The sequence below is a fragment of the Cheilinus undulatus genome, linkage group 23 (genome assembly GCF_018320785.1).
Source record: "Cheilinus undulatus linkage group 23, ASM1832078v1, whole genome shotgun sequence".
In the NCBI taxonomy this organism is placed as follows: Eukaryota; Metazoa; Chordata; class Actinopteri; order Labriformes; family Labridae; genus Cheilinus; species Cheilinus undulatus.
The window spans coordinates 6,607,772-6,622,651 of NC_054887.1; the positions used below are offsets into that span (position 1 = coordinate 6,607,772).

General features: G+C 39.9%; 1 protein-coding gene across 5 annotated transcripts in view; it reads left to right on the forward strand.

Moving 5' to 3' along the window:
• foxp2 (forkhead box P2) overlaps positions 1-14,880 on the forward strand; it is a 160,275-nt gene that overhangs the window by 83,773 nt on the left and 61,622 nt on the right. For all 5 annotated transcript variants that reach the window (XM_041780762.1, XM_041780764.1, XM_041780765.1 and 2 more), the window contains one exon: positions 8,601-8,690. In XM_041780762.1, the coding sequence (XP_041636696.1) occupies positions 8,601-8,690 (90 nt within the window). The remainder of the gene's footprint in view (positions 1-8,600; positions 8,691-14,880) is intronic.

Below are 14,880 nucleotides of genomic sequence, written 5' to 3' on the forward strand. Positions count from 1 at the left end.
GGGGTTAGAGTCCAGCATAATGTGATGTTGTTAGTAAGGCTTTATATTGAGCTCTCCATGGCTCTGTTAGGTACAAACCAACCATCATTTTAGCTGATTTATAACCTCAGTAAACATTCTCCTGATATTCTGATGATTTCAATCCCACATTTAGTTAAAGTATAATCAATGTAGGCAGGGCTCTCATGCATGGTTACCTATATTTGCCATACTTCTTTAACAGCGAGTTGAGAGACCTAGCAATGTGTAGCAATCCTAGCTCCGAAATATGGCCATTCAGTTCCAAAAAAAGCAAGATGATGACAACCAAATAGAGTATCAACATGACACAGGTACCAGCACATCCGATATTTTCCGAACAGAAACACAACACAGATTTCGGTGCTTCATTTTGGTACCACACAACTCAAAATAAAAGGCATAAAGTTAGGTTATGGATGTCGTGCCATTCTGTTTTCTTGCTTTATTTCAGCATAAGAGGAATGCCTTTTAATTGTTTGCAGTAATGCATGATTTTCCTACTAAAGGCACAGTCACACTGACTGAAACTTTTTTGTCTATGATGCAATGCAAAATTTTGCTTAGCAAAACAGCAATCATAACACCTTTTTTTCTCTTAAATGAATCAGTTCAGGCACCATATAAGCACCAGTACAGTTTAAAAACCATCAATTTAGCACTGGTATTGGAAAATCCCAAATACCTGACCCTACTGCCAAAACTGAAGTTTCAAAACAGAAGTAAACAAACAAGTATGTGATTTCATGGTGACTTTCACTGTTCTTGAAGCCACCTATCACACTAGTAGTACATGTCTATTTGGCCAAATGTATTATACAGTATACAGTATGCAAACCAGTGTAAAACCTACAGTTTGCCAAGAATACCAGGATGTTCTACTGATATGGAAAATTCTACCCCCATGCACCAAACCTGGATATTTTTCTGACAATGCAAAGCCCCAGAGGTCAATAGCATTTAAGGTTGAGCATTGACTTTAAGACTGGAGGTATACTTGGTGTTAGCCATGTGAACACAGACACTTCATGTGTGCATCCTTGAAATTTAATGCCATGCATACACAAGATGCCATATGCACATGATGGTGGTAGTGATAGTCAACATAGCAGCAGAGCCAGCAGCGACCGAAAGTTTCTAACAAACTGAAGTTCATGTTTCTCCACATAAGTGCAATGCGTTATTGTCGCTGCTGAGACAAACATGTCTGTCAAACTGGGACAAATAACTGTGTTTGAAGTCAGTGTTTAACTCGCAAAAATAATAAATATGATCGGTGTTACAGTTCAGAAAGTGGCCATGCAAAGTCATGACTTTCAATGATTGGGTATGTGGCTTTTTGTATTAGTTTTTTTATTAAATACCTTTCTCTGACAACAAACTAAACAGAGGGTAATTCATAAGATCTCTTTATTTCTTTTGCAACAACTACAAACAGACAGATGAAAGTCACTAAATAACACAGTCACTAACTGAACTGTTACACCGGGAATGTTATGTAAGTACATGGATGAAAATGTTGGAGAAACAAAGTGCAGACGATGTGTTCTCACCATCAGTCATCAGCTCAGCTGATCTGATGTTACTGTTGATTACTGATGTTAATATTATGTTATCATTAGTTAGTTATCTCAACTGTTACCATGCTTTTTGTTTACATCCTACACATCAAGTAGCCTGAACTCTCTGATGTGCCCTCTAGAAGTATCCTTTCATATCATGTCTATAAATGTGCAAGAACACTGATGATGCAGAGCAAACAGAAGGGGAAACAGCATCTCTGGTATAGCTCCATTACAGTTACTGTGGAATGATTTGCAATCAGCTGGTCTGCTGTTTATCTTTCAGTTTTTAAGAGTGGGAACCACCAAAATGGGCCTATCTCAGTGCAACGCAGTATGCATGATACAGTACACAGCCCTCTGTGTTTGATAGTTGTATGTAGTGGGCAGTTTCAAATACAGCTCTTGTCTGCTTCGTTATAGTCTATGATTCAAATCAAGGGTTTAGGGCTTCTCCTGGGGTCTCCAGAGGACTTCAAGGGAGGCTTGAAGTGATAAAACAACCAGAAATAAGGGGATCTGCTTGGCTAACTTGTGCTTCTACTTCTGCAGAATAGATAGATTTTAAGTAACTGGAGTGATCAGATTAAAGGAAGTTTAGCCATGGCTATTTATAGGCTAGATTTTTTCTCCATAGCCGCTGTATATAATCTGCAAAGATTTGGTAGCTAATGCGAGCATGAGGCTGCGCAAACTCTGGTGTCATTTTAAGACTAAGCATGCAGGTTTGCTCACCAAGTCACAGGAATTTTTTCTGCATTGACAGTAATCAAAAAGAAGAATCATCTGCATAAACAGACTCATAGTTCCTTCTAAATAAGAGGTGGATATGATATTAACAATGCAATATCAGGATTGAGTTTATTGCCTAAACTAATGAAATAATTGTCTTGGAAGAAAGACGCTTGAAAATATGAAGACGACAGTGTCATAACATTGTTTTAAAGTGGAACATAGATGTGCAAAAGTGGAGCTGTTTCAATATATTTTTTACAAAATTATCCAATAATCAAAGCTGGTGCCATATCATGAAAGGTAATATATCAATACACAAGTGTATTGATGTTTCTCGTATCCCCATGTTTACAGGAATGTTCAATAGGGGACACAGCGGCTTATTTCATACTTGTGTCATCATCCCAATATCTCCTCTATCCCCCTAATAACAACAACTCCCAACGTGACCCACGCCAGGAAGTGATCTGCGCTGTCCAAACACAATGTCACAGCCCCTCAGATATATCCAATTCCAATGTCACGGCTGCATATCGTGTCAGTCTCCAGGTGGATTTGAAAGAGTGACATTCTTAGTGGAAGGCTTATTTCTTGCACGCCAAACCCCCAGCATGCACCGCACACAATCTGGAGATTTGTTATGGTGTTGTGGGGCCCGTTAATGTGTTTCATGCTTGTTTAAGATCTTTGCATGCTCTTTACAAAGGTGCATTGTGATAGGTGTTGCTTATTAGCCTGTTCAGACTAAACACTTTGGCTCAGAGAGGAGGATGGAGTGAGGGAGGGATGAATGGATGCTTGATGTGTGTTTTTTTCTCTTCCCCTCTCTGTCAGTCCCTTCTCACTCTGTTCTTTTTTCTCCCTCTCCGGTGATCTCTGCATGCCTATTAATGTAGCAGAGGAATGCCTGTGTAAACATTCTTGTTTCTCAGTCCGTTTCGCATAATAGTCGCCTGTATCGCCTTTCTCCTGACCTCACTATCTGAAACCAATTACAGCAGATCCATTTGGGCTGAATCTTATTTTCATAAGGATCCCCGTGTCGCGGTCTCGGTCGCTCTGTGTGTTATTTTCCCTCCTCTTGTTTTTTCCCTTTTTTCCAACCTCGGTGATGGATATCAACATCAAATATGCCTCTGAGTGCCTTGTTATTTATATAGCAGGGTCTGGCTCTCTTTCTCCCCCTCTCTTTCACTCTCTCTCCTCCTCTGTCTGTCTTTCTGGCTCGCTCATTCTGAAGAATGTGTCACATTGTGCTGTTTATACAATGTGTGCATTAATAGACAGGGGATGTCATTTTTCTTGCATAGCAACCCAGGTTAAATAGGCAGTGCGCCCGCGCTCGTATGTGTTTTTGTCCGCCGCTGCAGCTCTTCAGCAAACTTTTGATGACTTTCCTTGGCATTTGGTGCTTTTTTGTACTACGAGATGGGCTTCAGCTTGCCATCTCTGTGGAGTGGGAAAAGTGGGTGGCACAAATTGGTGCTTTTTACAGTAATGGCTGAATACTCAGAGCTAGTGAAAGCAAGCGGAAGGGACTGTGTTTTTTTTCCTCTCTTACCTTCCAGAAAAATGGCTAACCCTGCTTCCTCTGTGGAGGTGACAGACAGTTTCAGGCATGACAAACCACTGCGGAAAAGTTTGGCCAGCATTGATAGGCTCTGTGTTATGTTTGGAGAAGAACTCTTTATGCAGTCTGAGCAGACTTCTGCTTTAATAAGCCCGCTGTAGTTGATCTCTCTGCTTCACCCCTGCGCGTCACCTCTCATGCCTGCACCTCCCTGGATATTTACCTGCCATGGATATTGGCAGCGCAGTTAAAAACATCTCTTCCCTTGTACTCTTGACCGTGTGTAATATATCGAGTGGCTCTCTTGACTTTGGATATAACACCGTGAGTCATTATTGATTCACACACAGATAAACATTTCCTCCTGACAGCAACGTCGGGTTGCGCTCATCAGGCAGCCTTCCCCCTCTAACTACTGTGTGCAGGACTCAATAAACCTTATAATTACTTTGATTCACCAATCATGGGGAGATTAATTAGGCCCTGTGTTTTTAATTAGCAACATGATTGGCTGCATTCAAGGAATTTGTTTTGTCTTTTCCCTTCAGTACAATGCGGCAAATGTTTGATTTCCCTTCCATTTAGCAAATATCCACAAGGCTGCATGTTACAGTGGTCGGGAAGTCTCACACTGATGCATATTCAGAACGCTTTGCATTAGCAGAAAAGATGGCTGCACGTAGCTACAGCAGAGACAAACAGGTGCAAGATGAATACACATTCAAAATGCTTGACAGGCAGGTGCAGCAGGAGTGCATGTTCACATGGTTTGCATCAAAACACAAGTGGAATACAAACTCGCCCTGATTTAATTTACATTTTTATCAGAAATGTTGAGGCTTTCAAGAACATCCTGATGTGTGAAGTAATATTTAAAGTCAACTTGCTGAACTTTGCCGTGGAGTCCATCCAAAACAATCATGTTTCAGACTCATTATCATTATCTAAAGTTTACTAGAAGAGTCATAGATATCACTGAGTGGTCTTCACACATCAGAATGTTCTTCAAAGCATTTTTCATATATTGTAAATTAAACCACAGGATTTATAAAGCGCCTCTGTCCTGGAAAAGTGTCCATCAGACTATTTCCTTTGTGAAGCAGTTTGTGTGGTGTTTTCTCTTAATGCAAAGCATTTAAATATGCATTCATGCTGCACCTGTTGATGCAAAGAATTTCAAATAGATTTGTAAAAAGATGAATATTTTATGGAGTTTATTGCCATTAATCAAGTCCTTATTATTGCATTTTAAAATGCAATAATTTTGCATACAAAATGTCAAGCATGTAGCGTTAGTACAGCCAGACCACAGAGTCAAGCTAGGATGTAACAACATCATTTAGAGGAGGCTTTTATCCATTGCAACGCACATCCAACAGGTAGACAGGTGTTCAAGGAGTTAAGGACGTTGCCCAAGGGCCCACACTAGATGTTGGACTGACTGGGATCCCAAACATCAATCTCCTATACCATAGACAGCGATGTAAACCAGCTCATTTGGTCCAAGCACACTATCAGTTAAGCTCTCTCATGCTGCCTTATTTAAACTGCTCTAGCCTGGCTTCACCCTCCTCCACCCCAGCTCCTCCTTCATTCCTCTTCAGTTTTAATCAGTGCCATTCTGTTGTCATTGATGCCTGCCCTGCTCTGGGTTTTACTGCTTTCTTTTCCGGCCTCTTGCTTTCCTTGTTGGCATAGAAAGAGCAGGACTGTGTGCTGTTCCTGCTTGATGCCCTCTACGTGAGCTCAGTAAGACTAATAAGTGCTAATCAATAACTGCTAATAAAGCTATATTTATAGCCCTAAATCATGTGGGTTTCTAGACAATGGGGTCCTGATTGTTTTATTTTTGAACTTTCTACTGTCTGTTTGGGTATAGACCTGCTTTTCTAGCTTTCTAGCTGCTTTAGAAGCCTGACTGCATGTTTAAAGGCTTTGCATTTAGAGAAAATTGGCAAAAATCTACAAATTGTCATGAGGAAGTGGTGTGTGAAATGTGAGCTTTGTCCTGACTCTTTTTTCAGGTCACATATTTGGATATGTGGATCATAATTCGGCATTAAAGAGTCTAGTGGGTCCTGTGGCTAGACTAGTTGAGAGTCACTGCTCTGCACCCTGTATAGAATAACTTGACAAAAGAACACGACAGCATGATCTTGGACTCTTAGGGTTAAATATGTAAAAGGGAGCTTGTTACGGATTGAAAAGGTAGTAAGGAAACAGTAAAAGGGGGCAAATTTCTTCTGTCTTGTCCACTGAGTTTTTTCAAAGCGAAACAAGGTATTCTAATTTCCACATACCAGCAAATCAAACCTTCTCAAGTCAATCAGAGCAGTTCCACTGCCCATGCTCCAGTCCAGCACTGGCACGTCCCTAAAGCGCCTATCCACTATCCTTTGTTGGAGATACTCTACAGGTTTTCAGCGCTGGCTACTGCCAAACCACTTTAATCCACATAGAGCGGATTGATCCAGACAGCCGGAAATACATGCAAAGCATCCAGTCAGCTACCCAATACAACACAATGCATGGACTCTCGTTTATAATTTATCACTATATCATAATACCACCCACCAAAGGCCATCAGGAGGTCAGTGGATCACAGAGCTACAAGGGCACCATTGAAATTTTTGAGGTAAAAGCCACAGAAACCACAGATGTTTGTACTGAACATTAACCTTTTAACTTAATAATGGACTTACCAATGGTGGAAGTGATAAAGTCATGGAATCATGTCGAAGTGAATGGCTAGATTCAAACGGCCAGTTCTCCAGTGGTCCCTGCCCTCTTGTCTCAAGCTGATCGGGGCTGTACTTTACTGCACAACGCTCAAGACACACTTCCGGTGTTCAAGGTTGCTTGCCTTGGATTGGAGCAAAACCCAGTCGTCGTATGTGGAAATTGCAGGTTAAGGAGCAGTGGTGGGCTTAATTTACATCACTGTAGCTGCAGGGTGACACTGCAGTGGCTTAACCGAAGTGTATTTAAAAGGTCGGTAAAGGAAGCGATTAAGAAAATGAAAGCACTGATTATGGAGCTTAATTAGTGGCAGTAAATGGGATTAATCTTGACAGCTGCAGTTTTGAATATGCATTCATGCTGCACCTGTTTGTTGTAGCTTTTGCAGTCATCTTTTCTGCTAATGCAAAGCCTTTTGCATGTGCATTGGTGCATGTGTGCTTAATTTCTTTAGGTAACTCCTCATGTGAGTGTGTGTTTTGAAAGGCTCACGTTACGCTCTCACACACGTATACAGCAGTGGCGACTGGGCTGCTTTTACCAAGGAGACAGATCAATGCAGTTAGGACCCAGTGCCAGTGTAATGTGTTTGTTTACTCGAGTTCAGAGAGCCTGGCTCCTCCTGAGCACCCAGACAGACAGGCCCCCACCTCTCCACGCATCCAGCTCTGTCTTTTCATAATTGATCAGGGGGTGGCTCTGCTCCCTCAGGGGTTAAGACATGGCAACTTTTTTTTTTCCCTCCCCTCCTTCTCATTTTTTTCTCCGTCCCCCTCTCTCTCGTCTTCTCCTCGTGTTTGCTCAGGATCTCAATGTACTAGTTCAAACATTGTTCCCACCAGCTGGCAGAGCTGCGCCATATGCACGCCCTGTCAAGGCAGCTGTTGTCATGGATACTGGCAAGCACCAGAAAATAAAAAAAAACGAGCCGAAGAAGAAGTGTCACTCTCCATCTGAGTTTTTTTCCCCCTTCTCCTTCTTGTCCTCTTCTTTTTTCATCAAAAAGGAAAACACCTGTGAAGTTGTTGTGTTGTGTTGTGTGTGCATACATGTTTTTTTCTCCCACTTGATGCTCGTGGGCCTGAAGAATACAAGCAACACGCCTGTGCAGCAGCAGCAGCAGCAGCAGTAGCAGCAGCAGCTGTGCACAATGTTCTTTTCTGCCAGACTCTTTCATCCAGCTGCTCTTGAAGAATCGTAGTGAAGCTGCCGGCCCAGCTGCCGCTGCCGTACCTGTGTGAAGCTAGAGCGCACAAAAAGATGGAGGGGGGACTTGTAATCCCATCAAACCCTGGAGAAATAAATTACGCCACATCCCGGCCCTCTCTGATTCCTATCATCCAAGCAAATCAAAGGACAAATTTTACAACCTTCAAATCAGATTTCTCCTAATTTTCCATGCTATGTGTAAGCAGCTATGATCTCATTTCATCAAGCTGGGAAAAGGTCTCTCGTTCTGCATCCATCCCTCCATCTTTGCATCTATCTCCCACCCATCCTGTGCTCATGAGTACCCTTTAACGCACAGTGTAAAACCTGTGCTGCTAGTTAATTCACTCTAAATGTAATCTGATGTTGATTTTGTCAACTTTAATTACAGCTCCCAGGGACACTTCACATGGCGCTGCCTCTACTTCAAATTGATATTATGAATATGCAAATGCGCTGGTAATTTGCCAAGAGAAGTGGGTATTTCACTTGAGCACGCACTAGACAGGTCAATTCTACTGACGCTCTGCCTTTTTTTTCCTTTTACAGCCCACCACCCCCTCATCTTCTTGTATTTATTCTTGATCACAGCATCTGATTCGTTACTATCTCTAAAATCGTGTTAATCATGGAATCACCAGCTGATATTTGGCAGGAATGAAATCTGTACTCTTCCTGCTCTCAAGCTTTAAGAAATCTCCCCTCCTTCTCACTTCATCTGTTTTTTTTAACACTGCCTTTTGTCTTGTCTCCCTCTTTCTTCCCAGGCACTACAAGCAGCGAGGCAATTACTCTTGCAGCAGCCAGGCAGTGGCCTGAAATCTCCAAAGAGCCAGGACAAGCAGCGTCCACTGCAGGTAAAAAAAAAGAAAAAAACTAGCCGCCTCTCCTCTTCTAATCTCTTAAGTCCATCCATAATACATGCTCCTTCTCAGAAAAGAAGATTTCCTCTGCTCCACAAGTGTGTTTGATTTGCAATCCTCGGACATGACGCTGGAATCTTACAGATAGACGAAGCTCGTCCCTGAGGATGCTTGGGCTTCACATACGTGTGAGCGAAACAAAACAGAAGAATCAAAGAGAGAAAAGCTCAATCAAAGGCAATGAGTCTGATTTATGAGGACAAATTTCATTCTTAGGAGTTTCTTAAACTATTTGATGCAAATTTTCCATCAAACAAGACGATTCATAGTCCACTTGGATAAATGCCTCTATCTTTAAGCTGTTTCCAGGAGTTTTTTTAAAACTATTTTAAGTTTATTTTCAATGCACTTTTAAAGTTTCTGTTCATTTTGGATAAACTCCATCCATACGCTTTTAGAGGATGTTTTTAAACCATTTGATGCACATTTTCCATCAAACTTAACTGTTAGTGCTTAGCTGTTTAAGTTGTATTTCTCTATCTTTAGGCTCATTCTAAGGGGAGTTTCTAAACTTTATGATGCATCTTTCCTTCAAACTTGACAAGTAACTACATGTTTTGAATATTTTTGCACCGTTTAGATGAATTCCTCCATTTTAAGGCTTTTTAGTGAGTATTCTTCGGTGTCTGATTCATATTTTCTATCAAACTGGACCATTGTAACTCTAAACTTTTAAAATTTAATGCAAGTTCCCTATCTAAAGACTTTTATGTACATTTTAAAAAGATGATCTCAATTTTTGTCCTTTATTAGGGAATTTCAAACCATTTTATATTTACTTTCCATCAAATCTGAAAATCTATACTCCATACTTTTAAAGTTTTATGTCTTTTAGATGAATTCCTCTGTCTTAGTTAAGGTTTTTTAAGTACTTGCTGCAGAATTTTAATTTAAATTTCACACTTTACAAGACTTAGATAACCTCCTCCATCTTTAAATCCTTGGAGAGTTTCTGCATGATTTGATGGATATTTTCCATCAAACTGGTCATTTAATACTCTATTCTTTTAAGGTTTATTGTCAGTTAGATACATTCCTTTATCTTAGGAGAGTTTTTGAAGTATTAAATGCATACTTTCTGGTAAACAGGACGACTAAAACTCCATACTTGCAAACCTTTTTTAGTTAGATTCATTCCTCCATTTTTAGACTTTTAAAGGAAGTTTTTCTAACTTTTCAATGGATTTTATCCATCTAACTTTTTATTCATATTCCATACTTATACAATTTTTGTCAGATGAATGCCTCCACCTCCACCTGTAGACTTTAAAGCTGTTTTTCCCATGAACCTAAGGAAAGTGAAGCCGCCCAGGACCAAAGAGAGATTAAAAACACACCACCAAAATTCAACATAGATTTTTATTATTTTACTGATTAAACCCTGAACTGCCTATGCATGCTCTTCTTATCAGAAGAACTTTGTATAAACTACTTAATAACTGCTTTATCATGGTTTTAGTCAATATTTGCAAATCTATTTTTGGCAGCTTCAGAGCAGACTTGGCACCCCCCTAAAATCCTAGCCGCCCCCCCAGACCCCAGGCTGGGAACCCATGCTTTAGAGGAGTTTTTCAACTATAAAGTGTATATTCTCCATTAAACTGGATACTTGATACTTTATACTTTTAAAGTTTTGTCAGTCAGGTAAATTCCTCCATCCATAGGCTTTCTTTTAAACTATTCATTGTATATTTTCCAAACTGGACCATTAGTACTTCATCCTGATTTATGTAAGTTGGATAAATTCCTCCACCTTTAGGTTTTCGAGAGAGTTTTAAACTTTTGTATGCATACTCTCATCAAACTTCACAACCAGAACTCCATAGTCTTAAAGGTTTTTTCATGTAGATGTTATTCCCTGGCTTTTAGGTGGGTTCTTTTATTTTCTTTTAAACTGCATAATTAGTAGTCTCTAAATTTAATGTTTTATGTCAATAAGATAAAATCCTCCATCTTTATTTTTCCATCAAACTTGACAATTAAAACCCCTGTTTTCAAGTTTTATGTCGTTTGGCTCCATCTCAAGTCTTCTAGTGGGGTTTTAGGTATTTGATGGATGTTGTGCATAAAACTTGACAATGAATACTCTATATTTCCCCATTATTATGTCAGTTACATAAATACCCCTGTCTTTGGGCTCTTTTGGTGTTTTATTTAAATATATGGTACATATTTTCCATCAAACTAGACAATTATGACTCCTTACTTTCCATTTTTTATGATAGATTTGTCCATCCTTTGTTTTTTATGAGCATTTTAAACCATTATGTGCTTATTTTCCATCAAACTTGAGAATGAATACTGCTGTTATTTCAGTTTAATGTCATTTGGATGAATTTCTCCACTGTCAGGCTCTTTGTGTGAGTTTTTGATTCATGTTTTCTATCAGACTTGACAAACTATACTTTAGATTTTATAAGTTTTATGGGAGAATTTAAACTATTTGATGCCTTTTTCCCTCCAAACTAGACATTTAATGCTCCATTATTTGAAAGTTTTTGTTTTTCTGATGAATTTTAAGGCTTTTTAGGTGAGTTTTGATAAGTATTTCAGTCCTATATTCTATTTAACCAAACAATTTGACTCCATATCTTTAAAGTTTTACATCAGTTAGATAAATACTTCCATCTCTAGGCTTTTTAACACAAGCTCTAAACTATTTGATGCATATTTTCCATCAAACTTGATAATAAATGCTCTGATAGTTTCATGTCAGTTTGATAGATTCCATCTTTGGCCTTATATTAGGAGAGTTTTTAAACTCTTTGATGCATCAAAGTGGGCGATTATAACGCTATACTTTAAATGTTTTATGTCAGACTGATAAAATTCTCTATCTTTAGGCTTTTTGGCACATTTTTCAAACAAACTGGACAACAAATATTTCATATTTAAAAAAAATGCTGTTATTTAGATAGATTCCTCCATCTCTAGTGTCACTTCAGGTTACATTTCTTAACTACATGATGCTTATTTTCTAAGTAATCCTCCATATTGTTGAAGTCTGACATCATTTCGATAAATTCCTCCATCTGCATGCTTTCCTGCATTATATCCTCGGTGCTGTTGACACTTAAAGATGCAGAGGTTAGTTATTATTTGAAAGACTTGTCAGCTTCACACAGGCTAATTTTACCCGCCTGTCATTTCCACTCCTCAACACTAATTTGCCTTATTGATTCGTAGAGCTGTCTATTTCTGTTGTCAGTGATTTGGAAAAGGTCACACTTGTATACATGTGCACACAGACACAGGAAGAGCGGCTCACACGTATGAACACATTAACACATCTCCTTCAACCCTCTTTCTTCCTGTGGTTACCGTTCACTCTCTTCTTTCTGCTCGTTTAAACCAACAAGACGCTTCGTTCATCCTCGCCTCAAATTATGTAAGGCCCCTTGACATCTGCTCCTTGTTTTTATTATTAGTGTATTTTTTCCCTTTATTTAATTTATTTTTTTAGCCGTTTTAAATTGGAGTGTGGGAGTTTGTGCCCTCCACTCGGCTAATAAGTACTATCAAGGAGCAATGGTTTACCTCATTAGGGGCTCTGTGCATTTCATTAATGTCAGGGAAATTGGCGTTAACCTCAGCCGTTGATATTTTCACAGAGTCTAACAATGGCGACACCTTCAATTGGAGTCACACCCCTGTGTACCTAATTACGCACTGGCGTAGAGATAAGACTCAGTCATGCTTTTGCATTTTAATAATTCAGCTCCACCTCATCAAGAGCGTGAATAATTCCACGCTATACTTCCATATTTTTATTTATTAGTGTGGATTTTTCGTGTAGGAAAACAAAAGGTCTCCTCCTCTGTTTGACTCTCTGAATTCATCCAAACAAATGGGATCCTGATCTACAAATGCCTGCGTAGTCACCAAGTACAGCACATACAAGGCAGGAGGAACAATATTGAATGAGACCAGTGTTGGTGCATGATAACCGCCAGTTCCCAGCCTCTAATAACACCAGCTCACGGTAAATATTGAATATTTACATTTGCTTACTCCATCCTGCCTCGTGTTGGCGATATGAATCAATATGAATCGGAGGGACCTGCCGATCGGCCTGTCCTCAGCTCCCAGCTAATCCATCTGTTGATCCAGCTTTTATTAACATCCTCACCTCTTTGTTCCAAAAAAGTCTCTTGCACAGTCGCACCAACTCTCCCAGTGATGCCCAGTCCTGCAGCTTTAATCCACTCATTCTGCAGCTGCAATGCTCCTTTGTGCAAACATCACTAAAGCAGCTCTGAAGCTGATTAAAAATCCTTGTTTTGCTCTTGTTATTGTTTTATTTTCTCCATGTTTTTTATGCATGCCTTGAGGGAGTTTACCCAATAAAGCTGTATTATTTACCTGGATTAACAGGCCACACTGGGTGCCATAGTGCAATGTTTTGCTAACATCCCGGCTCGATAAGAGTCAATGGCAATCAAGCTGCATGTTTTCCACCGGAGGAATAGCGCACATTGATCCCCTTGTATGATTAGCGCAGTAGAAAGTGGGAAAAGGATTAATATTAGCATGACATCCTGCTTATGACAGAGATACTGATAAATCCTCCGCCAGTCTTTTTTTCCGCCTCTTGTTCTCTCATCTTTGGTATTTAAGAGCGGGAAATGATCCATAGATCATGGCATGTAAATTATTTAGTACACAAGCATCTAAGTGCCTCAGCTTGCAGTTTTAATTACGCGTATTAGCAGCTAAAGGCTCTCGCCTGACTAATTCTATCCGCTCGCTCATCGTTGAGTTGATGATGCGGAGGCAGGCAGCTCTGGCGTTCATGCACACATGTAAAGAAAAAGAAAAAAAAAAACACACATACAAACACACGCACACAAGCTGCTTCTCCACATTTGCGTAATGTGACAGGTCTATTATTACACAGTAAGCCCACGGGAGCACTCAATAAACACCTATTTCTCCCCGTAAATCCCCTCCTGCCTCCGCCATGCTGCTTACACGGCTCTTCCCAAGGCACACGACACCCTCTTCGTCTCCTCTGCTCCTCTCTCCCCTCGCTCTCCTGCTTCTCTGTGGCGATGCCCCCCCCCCTCTGAAAAGGCATTTATACACTGACATTTGGAATACAAATAAAGAAACGCGGACAAGGAGAGGCGGAGAGGATTACAGTGGCCTACGGATCTGTCAGTTGTTTCGCTGGCACACGCCGGTACATAATGCATGTACGCACATGCCGCTCTCATACACAAACACAAGCACAATGACAGTTATTTAAAGTTTTTACACTGGGAGGAGTGACTTTGCCTGAGTTTACTTGTAGTGCAAAGATTCAGAAGAAACAGGGAAGAGCTTGACTTGAATAAGCTGGTTCTTGAGCAAGTTCTGTGCTCTTATTTACTCCAAATCATACAAACTTGTGGTCTGCAAGGCTCCCATTGTGGAAAGCCATCACCTTTATATGTCAAAGTGCAAATTTAACACTAATAAAGCCAGAATACCAAAGAGAAGAACGATCGTAGGAGGTCATATTGACTTAAAACTCTCCAAATACAGACAGAAACACATTTATTGTCTTTTTAAAACTTGAAATAACTCAAAAATGTACAATTTTCCTCATTCATGTAGGCATTTTTATTATAGTGTGTCATTCTAAGCAGAAAACTGTCATCATTTTATATAAAAGCACCAGAATTTGCAATAGAAACTTTATCCAGCACTCTCAGAATGATAATTTAGTGACAGAACATTCAGTTTTTTTCCCCATTTATGGCTAAATAATAAAATCCAATTATCACACACAAACTATTTATATCAAACATTTTGAGGGTGGAAATGTCCTGATCACTGGAAAGTTTGAGCGCAACTTTTCCAACAGATACTGCAGTGCTGTTTCCACCCTACTGCCACCAATATTTTCACTCGAACAGCACAAAGTCATTTGCTCAGTATTTTTGAATAAAGCTCTTTGCACACAGAATTTATGTCGATGTATTTTTTTTCAGATTGCCATAGAAGAAAGGAAAACTCCACACTCTTAATCCTTGCACACTGAGTCTAATGTGTGTAATTTGCATTGGAGAGCAACTTTTTGATTTAGTCTCTGTTGCATGGCCGTGAGCACAGGCTTTGGCACGCTGTTGGTTATGTTCCA